Here is an 11,317-nt window from a genome sequence, read left to right on the forward strand (position 1 = left end):
TCAACTCGCTCATAACCTCACCAACCCTTTCTTAATCTCAAGTTCTCAACTCAACTCAAGTCTTAACTCTTAGTCTCAAGCTTGACCCATTCTCAAGAGTCTTAACTCAGGTTTCAAACTAAAGCTTTCAATCTTAGTTTTTCAATTTTTTTAAGCTCAAGCTGATCTAATTTTTTTAGTCTGAAGCTCACCTCACCTGATTTGATTTTTTTTTTTAAAAATTTTTTATATAAGTTGTAATGTAATAATGTTGTGACTTGGGTTTGATTTTTTATTTAGTTAATAGTTATTACTCATTGTGAATTGTGAATCTGTGAACTTGGGTTTGATTTATTATTAATTTATTTAGTTAATAGTTATTATTTGTAGGTTAAATTGAATCTATTGAATTTGAAATGGATGAAGCTACTAGCACAAAAACTTCACCATCATCTAATCAAGAAGTGCCAAATGATGAAGCTCGTCTTTGGCAGTATGTGAATTAAGTAGAAAAACCACCTGGTTCTACTATTAAATCAGGTGGAAACACATACTTTAAGTGCAACTATTGTGGTGTAATTTATTTGGGATCCTATTCTAGGGTTAAGGCTCATTTATTAAAAATTCCTAATAAAGGTATTAAAGCACGCCCTAAGGCGACATCGAGCTATAGGCTGAAAATGCAGCGAATGCATGATCAAGTTGAGAATGATAAATTAGAGAGAGAACGGAGAAGTCAAAATCCCTTACCCCCATCTCCCCTAGGCCGTGGGCCTATACCTATTTCCCCATTTCGAAGATAGGAAGGGAGTGATAGTACAAATCCGGTTGATGGTAAGAGGAGGAAGGTGACTGTGAATTCTCCTTTAGAGAGAGCATTCCAGAATAATGTTAGACATGAATTTGATAGTATAATTGCTAGGATGTTTTACACTGATGGGCTTTCGTTTAACTTTGCAAGGAACCCATATTATCGTAGTTCTAATGCATATGCTGCTACCCATAGCATTCAGGGTTATGTTCCTCCTAGATACAATGCCTTGAGAACAACACTTTTGCAAAAAGAAAGAGCTCATGTTGAAAGACTTTTGAAACCAATTAAGGACTTTTGGCTTGAAAATGGTGTAAGTATAGTTTCTGATGGGAGACCTCTTATTAATATTATGGCTGTATTAGATCGGGGTCCAGTGTTTATAAAGGCAATTGATGGGTAAGGTGAGTTTAAAGTCAAACATTATATTACTGGGGTGTTGAAGGATGCTATAAAAGAGATTGAACATGAAAAAGTTGTCCAAGTCATCATTGATAATGCTAGTGTGATGAAGTTTGTTGGAGCTCTTATTGAAGGTGAGTATCCTAAAGTATTTTAGACACCTTGTGTTGTCCACACTCTCAATCTAGCTTTGAAGAATATTTGTGCAGCAAAAAACACTGAAAAGAATGAAGTTACATATAAGGAATGTAGTTGGATTACACATATTGCTGATGATGCATCCTTCATCCGTGTTTTTATCATGAACTATTCAATGAGGTTGGCAATGTTTAATGAATTTTGTCCATTAAAACTGCTCCAAGTTGCTGATACTAGACTTGTTTTGGTTGTTGTAATGTTGAAAAGGTTGAAGTTGATAAAAAGATGTCTTCAAGCCATGGCAATTAGTGACCAATGGGCTTTTTATAGGGAGGATGATGTTGGAAAAGCACAAAAGGTGAAAGATATGATTTTAAGTGATTTTTGGTGGGATAATGTTGATTATATCCTTGAATTCACAGCACCTATTTATGATATGCTATGAGTAGCCGACACAGATAAGCCTTGTCTTCATCTTGTGTATGAGATGTGGGATTCAATGATAGAGAAGGTGAAGGCAGCAATATATCAGCACGAAGGCTTGGAAGATGATCAGTATAGCTCATTTTGGAGTGTGGTGTATGATATACTCATTAATCGATGGACTAAAAATTGTACACCACTACATTGTTTGGCTCATTCCTTAAATCCTAAGTAAGTACATATATTTTCTATTTTCCTTAATTCCCCTTTCTAGTAAAACAAACGTTTCATTTATATTTGTTTTTTAATCTTTAACTAGGTATTCGGAGAATCCAAAACGCATCTCTCCACATCGAGATCATGGAATTTCTATGGAAAGGAGCAAGTGTTTGGATCGATACTTTGAAGATGAGAAGGAATTAAAGGTGGTGAAGTTTGAGTTTGCTGCATTTTTAAGAGGGAGGTTTCCTTCACCAAATGCCTTGATAGATAGGTAAGCCTTACAACCTTTGGTTTGGTGGCAATACCATGGCTTCGCATTTCCAATTCTTCTAACCCTTACCCTTAAAATTCTTGGAAAACCTTGTTCATCCTCATGTGTTGAGAGGAATTGGAGCACATACAAACTCATTCATTCCTTAAAAAGAAACAAAATGGCTCCTGCACGCGCTAAGGATTTGGTATATGTGCATTCTAATCTTCGACTCTTGTCAAGGTGCAATGATGAGTACGTAAATATAGCAACAAAGATGTGGGATATTGCATGAGACTTTTGGAATGAGAGCGACATACATGGAGGAGCTGGAATTCTTGAGAATGTAGCCCTTACACTTGGTGAGCCAGAGTTGGAGGTCATGGTTATTGGGAATGCTAGCACTAGTGTTACTATTAGTGAAAGTGAAGTTCGAAGTGAAGCTATTGATCTTGATGATAATGATGTTGGTGTTTGATTGTCTTGTTGATTATCTTTTATTTTGTTTTAGTTTCAAACTTGTGAGTTGTATTCTAATTTTCGAACATCATGGAATGTTTTAGTTTCAATATTGTGGGTTGTATTTAATTTATGAACATCATGTTTTAGTTATTATCTACTATTGCTCTTAAATTTGGCATATGTTTATATAATGTGAAAAAGTATGCTTAGCAATATATTAAAAATATAAATAAAAATATTTTTAATAATTTTTTAATTGCCACACCCCGTCGCACCTGCACCCAACTTTTTTTAAAATTGCCAAGTCTCACACCCGCACCCGAGTCCCACTACAAAAAAGGGGTCTATAGCCACGTTTTAGAAACACAACTATAGACCCAAAAAACGCAGCTATAGGTTCTAGCCGTGGTTTCTATAGTCGTGTTTTCAAACTCGGCCTTTATTGTGCAACAATAGGTCCCTGTGGGTCTATAGCCACGTTTTTGTAACTGCGGCTAAAAGTCAGACCTATAGCTGCGTTTCCTAACTGCGGCTATAGGATTCGGGCGTATAGCTGTGTTTTTTAAAAACGCGGCCATAGGCTAGCTTTGAGCTGCGTTTGTAGTCGTGGTTATAGCTTCAGGCCTATAGCCGCGTTTTAAAAACATGGCTATATGTTCCCCCCTGCTATCACAACTTCTTGCTACATCCCAAAATCACAAGTTCCATAAACATCCCACCAACACAACAACAAACCACAAGTTTCCAACATCACAAGTTCCATAAACATCCCACCAACACAACAACAAATCACAAGTTCCCAACATCACAAGTTCCATAAACAAGTTCCCAACAACAAATCACAAGTTTCAAACAAATATACAAGAAGGATTTTTTTACATTCTAAACTGGCCTTAAACAACCACAGGTAGCAAGCAGCAACATAAATAACCTTGTGTTAACAAAAATATATATACAAATGTTTGTTCATGTCTATTCAGAAAAAACTTTAGAACATGCTTAGAATGTCCACAAGGTTGTGAGGCCTCAGAAGTTTCCTCAGTTTCATTTGCTTCCATTTTGAACGGAAACGCTTTCTTATCCACTTCATGGTAAAAACTACACAAATTATTTGCCAATGCTTAGATGCACATTTGCATCAAAATGCATGATCATGGAGCAATTTGGCAGAATAATGTTATGAGGGAAAAAGACATCACTTGGCATTATTTTTTGCCTAATTATGGAGTGATTTGGCTTTTCAAATGCGAACATGAAAGGGAAAAAATTAGAGAGAAAGACTAAGCAATAGTTCAACTATTCTTTAATAATTTAAAAAGAGTAGTGTAGTAACATACTTAGTCAATTGATTAGAGTTAAAACTTAGAGAGAAGAAAAAAATCTAGTCAAAACTTCCAATTCAATCAAGTTTAGCAATACGTTATTGACATTGATAATGAGAGCTATTGTTTTGTTCCTTTACATTACGTATTTTGCATGTGTCTTGTCAAGGAGATGTGAATATGCCCAGAAACTGTGTTCTTCATGTTTTAGGTGGCAAATAAGAATGCGATACTCTAGAGTAGTCACTATATCAAACACCTTTGAATCAACTTATATTACAATAATACAATTGCATTATGAGATTTTATAACATATTCACTAGCTGAAAGTTTTCTTTCCTCATGTACTGACTACTGAAGTTCATAGTTTATCCATCATAGCATGGTATATACGTATATATGTAGGCTACTGTTTTTAGAGAAATTTTGTTTTACCTCATGATTCACAGTTTCATTCCCATCAAGCATTGGCACCGTAAAATATATTAAAGACATCATATTAATATCACATAACAATGCATTGCAAAAAGTAGTATTGTGCTAAATAACATTTGTTTGCTACTTGAGAAGGACCTATATCATGAATCCCCTGGCTAACTTGTTCAAACATGCCTCTCATCGACGTCATCATTTCGGCCATTTGTGCTTGGTGCCTTGCCTCAGATTGAGCTAGTTCTTCTGTATGCCTCGCCTCAGATTGAGCTAGTTGCTCCCTAAGCTCTTCATGATTCATCTCCAACTCTGACATCCTTTGGTGAGTTTTGCTTGACGACGGAGTCAAGGTAAACTGTAAATAGTTGGTGGCACTTCTTCCTGATAAGGTGATTCCAAAACCTACCCCACATAAACCTAAAAATGGGAACCTTAAAACACAAATCAAAATAAACAATTTAAAAAACTTACTATTAGTCAGCCTTTGTGAGAGTGCCTTGAGTGAGATTGAGAGTTCGAGAGAGAGAGGGAGAGACCCAAGGCTTTGTCGGCACCAATTCTTCTCTATGGAAAAATGCCTGCAAACCCAATCACATGTAATCAGTGAATCACTTCAGCCATTATCTATTATTGCATACAGAGTCAGTGCAAAGTGTGAGAGAGAGAGAGAGAGTGTGTGTGTTATGTTACCGATTGATGAGAAGGAAATGGAGAGGAGGGAAGAGCAGAGGGATGAAGGGGAATTGGAGAGGGTGGAAGTGAGGGAAGGAGTTTGAGAGTTGAGAGATGAATCGAGAGATAGTTTAAGAGTTGAGAGTGGTCTGAGAGCATTTTGAGATTGAGAGCTAGCTTAGGGTTTTTTTCAATTGGGTGGAGTTGAGGGTTTTTTTTTTTACTTATACGAACTGTGTAAGCCATGTTTAACAAAATGCAACTCCAAAAAAAAAAAAAGATGCGTTTGATCAAACGCAGCTCTAAGCATACCCTAAGCTATGTTTGTTAAACGCAGCTCCAGACATATTCAAAAAAAAAAAAAAACACCGGATAGGTCTGGAGCCACGTTTTTCAAAACGTGGCTTAAGTCCTAGGGAGCTAAACGCAGCTTCAGGGTTGACAACACGGCTTCAGGGCTGGTCTATAGCCGCGTTTAGTAAACACGGCTATACATCCAGGGGTGGAGCTGCGTTTTTCATAAACCTGGCTCAGAGTCTCACTTGCAGCCGCGTTTTACAAAAAATGTGGCAAAAAAACGCAGCTCAAAAGCGCGTTTTTTGTAGTGTCCCAAAACGCACCCGTGCTTTATAACCTGTACCCCCATGGCCCTATGTATAACGATGAGCTTTCTTGGAGGATTTGAGGGAGAAAAACCCCATAAGAAAGGAGTTTAATACTTATTATTCTGCAACTCAGATGATGAGTCCTTTTTTTTTTTTTCCCTATTTTTTTTCTAAAGGAAAAGGTTAACTAGCTTTTATTGCATAAAATCCTTTTGGAATGGAGATTGACTCTTTCTAACCACACATCTAAATCTAATATAAAATTTCTTTTCTAGTAAGGGCATGGACTAAATAATTGCCCTCTCTTTTAACATGGTTAAAGGGTCTAGTCAACAATTGCCTTTAGGACAACTCAAAGATGTACAAATTCTTGGGTTGGAAAAAGGTGTGTTGGTTGTAATGTAGCTATTACTCTTCCATCCTTCCCTTTCTTTCTTAGTTTTGAGTAGATTTTGGTTAGGTACTGGACATTAAAAAATCAATGGAAAGGACAAATTACCATAGTTGGCTTAATGGTTTGTACACGGATGAAGTGGTGATTTACCGTAAATGTGCACCAAAGAAAGCAGGGATAGGTGAAGTTGCATTCTGTTGATAAACTATTTTAAAAAATTGTTTATACCACTTTTATAGAAAAGAAAAACTATTGAAAAAATGTCATAACATCTCCTAAACTTTAAGGTAGTAGTTATGACAAACTTTTATTTTAGTTAATTTACTTCCTAAACTTCACACATTTGCCCAATAGATACTTTTGTCACTTTGCTGTTAAATAAGTTAATAGTCCACTCATTGAGGAAAAAAAATCATCAAAGCAATCAATTGAGAGGGAGAGAAAGTTTTGGTTCAGTTTAGAGAGAGACGATCTCTCTCCATTGAGCCACAACATCCAACAACTCAGAATTCACAGGATACAAATTTGTAATTTCAAAGAAAACAAGACTCTTGATTCCTATATATATATATATATATATTTTGATGGGAAATACGACAAAACTTTATTAATCAGAAGAAATAACAACTACATCCTGGTTGAGTGCTTGTTCAAGGAAACAAGGAGTCTCTTCAACCTGCATTGCAAGTCTTGCAAGTAAATGGGTTGGCCTATTGCCATTACGACCAACATGGGAAAAGTCTACACAACGGAAAGAATGGGACATAGCAACTGAGCTATTGATCAATGCAGCAACTGATGAGGGAGGAGGAGACAAGTCCTGTAACGCATAAATCAATGTCAAAGAGTCGCTCTCGAGTGTGAAATCTTGAATGGACATATCCTTAGTAAACTGAAGACCCAACTCCACAGCCTTTGCTTTTGCTTCAATGGCACCCAAAGGAGCTTCAAGCTTCTTGCTACATGCATTGATTAGATGACCCTCAATGTCTTTAATCAAAATCCCTACACCTGCCATGCGTTGCTCCTTGAACATAGCACCATCCATGTTTACTTTGTAATGGTTCGAAGAGGATGGCTTCCATTTCATAGATTCAGCTGGTTGCTTTGGACTCTCAGACACCATCAAACATGCTTGGTATGCATCTAAATACTCCAACGCCCCTTGCAGCAATGCCTGACAAGATTTCTTCGCCCCCCCATTCTTGCACTCATTCCTATTTGACCAAAGCGCCCAAGCCACCACGATGAGCTTCTCCACTTCATTGTGCTCCCAATGGGCAGTCATTACCACATACCATAGCATGTCCATGAATGACCCAAAGTGTTGGACCCTTGATTCCTGAAACAGAGCAAAAAACCACCAAATGTCACAGGCTCTTTGACAACTCCAAAAGAGATGTCCCGATGTTTCTTCAGCCATTTTGCACTCATCACAGTAGCTATCACAGAGTGCTTTATGCCTGACCAAATTCTCCTATGTGGGCAACACATCTCTGCTGGCTTGCCAGGAAAAATGGTGGATCTTATGTGGGATGTTACAGCTTCATATGGACCACCAGGACCTCCTCAAATGACTCCCATCAGACACATCTCCCATCTGTGCAATTGATCTCAGCTCCATAGCAAGCTTATAAGCACTTCGGACGCCAAAGAGACCATTGTTTGTCAAAGCCCATACTTGCTTATCCTCTGGTAGATTGGCACTCAAGGCAATACCATAGATTAAATCAGCTTCATGAGGTAGGAAAACGTTACCCACTAAATCAATTTTCTAAGCACCCTTCTCTTCATCTATAAGAGCAACAACCTGAAAATCCTAAGGTATGTTGGAAACCGGAGAGACAACTTCATAAGTAAAGGGAGAGGGCAACCATTTATCCTTCCAAATCATGATGCTACGGCCAAATTAAATTGATTTAGTTACTCAAAACCCATACCCCCATAAGCCTTTAGAGCACAAAGTTTCTCCCAACTAATCCATGTCATTTTCTGTTCCTCCTTGCATTGCCCCCACCAAAAATTCCTGATCAGACTTGTCATCTCATCACAAAAAGAGTCAGGGATTTTAAAAGCAACTTATTGTGTACGTTGGGATAGCTTGGGCTACTGCTTGAATTAGGACTTCCTTCCCAGCTTTGGACAACAGTTTTTTCTTCCAACCTACCAACTTCTTTGCCAATTTTTAAAGTATTCTTCTTATTCCTTCCCACCAAAGATGGAAGACCCAAATACTTCTCATGCTGACGAATCACTTGAGCACCAAATTGAACTTTTATCTCATACTAGATCTCTTTTGCTGTATTAGGGCTAAAAAACAAGGAAGTTTTGGAATGGTTTAGCTGTTGGCCAGAAGCTTGCTCATATGTGCTCAATACCTTCTGTAAGACTTCACACTCATCAACTGTGGCTTTACAAAAAATTAAATTGTCATCTGCAAAAATAGATGAGACAGGCTAGGACCTCCCCTACTCACAGATATGCCTTCCAACAAACCATCAGCTGTGGCTTTTTTGATTAGTGTAGAAAGACCCTCAACACATAGCAAAAATAAATATGGAGAAAGCGGATCACCTTGACGAAGCCCTCTGGTGGGAGTGATATGACTGCTAGGTTTACCATTAATACGGATTGCATAAGTGATTGAAGAAATGCATTGCATCATTAAGCTTCTCCATCTTGAGTGGAACCCCAATTTCTCCATAATTTTGTCTAGGCATGCCCACTCCACCCTGTCATAAGCCTTGCTCATATCAAGCTTAAGAGCCATCTCTCTTGTAGCTCCTGTTTTCTTCAAATTTATATGGTGCATCGTCTTAAAAGCCACTAAAACATTATCAATAATTAATCTACCATTCACAAAAGCACTTTGAGTCACCAAGATTTCTGTAAAATTTGAGGGTTCCGAGGATGTAAACAAATCCGAGTAGTACTCATTGAAAACCTTCTCAATCTCCTCACGATCAACCTGCCATACATCATCTGCATAAAAAATCCCCTCAATTAAATTCTTTTGAAACTTGGATGAAGCCCTAGCATGGAAGAAATGGGTGTTTCAGTCTCCTTCCTGGAACCAATTCAGCCGTGCCCTTTGTTTCCACCTGGCATCTTCTTTATCAAGCCAACAATTCAACTCCACTCTAGTTTCTCTTAAATCTTTGATGACAGCCGGTGATGGAGCTTGCAATTCCAACCACTCCAATCTTTTCTGCAGAGAAGTACACAAAAGTATACTTCTCTCTTTGGCAATACCAAACCCCAATGTCGCCTGAGTAAAAATCCAAATAAATTAATAAACACCATCATTTTTCATTGCAATCAAAACCTAGTTTTAAAAACCTCAAAATCTCTTTAATCCTCACATGACACTGAAGAATTAAATAAAATTCACTCCCATAACTTTTCTTTGAATCCAAAAGGACAAAATTTGCAAGACCCAATTCAAATAACATCAAATTCTTTACAAAGTAAATGATCAATACCCAAAAGAAACATCAAAACTACAGCTTTTTCTCTAAAATATTTCAGAATACAATAGCAATACATTGGATTAAATAGAAATTAACAAGTTCTTTGGGTAAATAGTACCATTGATAAATGAAGTCGTCCTTTTGTGTTTATTTTTAAAAGGCTTCCAAGTTTTAACTTTAGTTCCCGAATCAAAATTTAGCTTTCATAGCTTCACAGTCACAGCAGCATCCCACCCTAACCTAGATCAGCAATGGGACTTCGCTACACTAACGTTTTGACTTGATTAAGAGACCTTCTCTCTCTCTCTCTCTCTCTCTCAAAATTGAAACCTAGCTCTCTCACTCTCTCAATCCGCTACTTGTGTTTTTTTTTTTTTTTTCTTTTTCTTTCTCATGTGCATCCCACGTGGGTGGATTGTTAACTTATTTAATGGCAGAGTGACTAAAGTATTTATTTGGATGTGTGAGGTTTAGAGAGTTAATTAGTTAAAATAAAAGTTCAAGAGATGTTATGACCACTATCTTAAAGTTCAAGGGGTGTTATTGGGAAAAATCGGTAAATAACACCAAATTTCAAATAATTTCGTTAGTTAGCAACGTTTCCTAACTATTTAAGAAACTAACATCTTGAGTGTAAGGGAATCGATTTTGGTATAGTAAATCAAGTTTTAGAGACTCGATTTCAATGGATGGAACTCGAGTCTTAAAGACTTGAGTTCTATAATTCAAATCAGAAAACCTGAAAAACCATGAAGAACAAATCAGAAAACCCAAATCAGAAATCCACAAAAAAGAACCCCCATGAACCTAGATCTCCCTAACCCAGGAGCGACAGTGAAGGTAAGGCAGCGGCAGCGAAGGTTGGAGACTCCAGGCAAAGGTTTTTCTTCTTTGGGTCTTTGGTTTGATGATATTTTTCTTTTCTGGATTTGTTGAATTTTCATTGTTCGATTACGTTTTTCTTCTCTGGGTTTTGATTTGATGATGTTTTTCTTCTTTGGTTTCGATTTGATGATGTTTTTCTTCTTTGGTTTGTTAAAGAATTTTTGCTTTAGGGGATTCAGAATTTGCTTTAAGGAAAACACAGAAATCGAGTCTCTAAAACTCGATTTACTATAGCAAAATCAATTCTCTTAAACTCGAGTTGTTAATTTCCTAAATATTTTAGAAATGTTGCTAACTAAAGAAATTGTTTAGAGTTTAGTGTTATTTTCTAATTTTTGCCGGTGTTAGTCATTTTTTCTAAATTTGCCAAATAATCAGTTAATTTTTTTTTTCATAATTTTTTTTTTAAAAATGATTCACTAACATATTTTTGTTAACAAAATCCTTAAAAGTAATCCATTACAAATGAGAGGGTCCTAACAATTTCCTCCTATTAAAAGTAAATCATTGCAAAGGGCATGACCCAAACAACTTACCTCCCTTTTAACACGATTAAAAGTAAACAATTACAAAATACAAAGTACTTGCAAGTTGTTTTTTCTACTCAATCAATAGTAAAAGTAAGGAAAATGTTAAAATGAGAGACTATTTTACAAAAGTTTGTAGCTTGCTCTCCTTCCTTCAAGGCAGAAATAACCCGATGGTAGTCGACAACTCAGAATGTGCACACGGATTTCCTTGGCAAAAGTGGGCTCTGTTGGCTGCAAGGGCTTTTTATAGCCTCCACGGAGTAGGGGAGGGATATCTTCTGCCTCAGCGCTGCTATGATTAGGCCGTTACCGTCTCAGAT

At 37.0% G+C, this 11,317-nt stretch overlaps 1 protein-coding gene across 1 annotated transcript; it reads left to right on the forward strand.

Annotated features, from left to right (window-relative positions):
• The first annotated feature begins 395 nt into the window (after window positions 1-395).
• On the forward strand, window positions 396-1,775 carry LOC136068133 (uncharacterized). Its single transcript, XM_065774863.1, has 4 exons — window positions 396-472; window positions 902-1,148; window positions 1,236-1,326; window positions 1,402-1,775. The coding sequence occupies exons 1-4, from the start codon at window positions 396-398 to the stop codon at window positions 1,773-1,775; spliced, it is 789 nt and encodes a 262-aa protein (XP_065630935.1).
• The last annotated feature ends 9,542 nt before the right edge of the window (window positions 1,776-11,317 follow it).

Source organism: Quercus suber, unplaced genomic scaffold (genome assembly GCF_002906115.3).
Source record: "Quercus suber isolate HL8 unplaced genomic scaffold, Cork oak 2.0 scaffold_100, whole genome shotgun sequence".
Taxonomy (NCBI): domain Eukaryota; kingdom Viridiplantae; phylum Streptophyta; class Magnoliopsida; order Fagales; family Fagaceae; genus Quercus; species Quercus suber.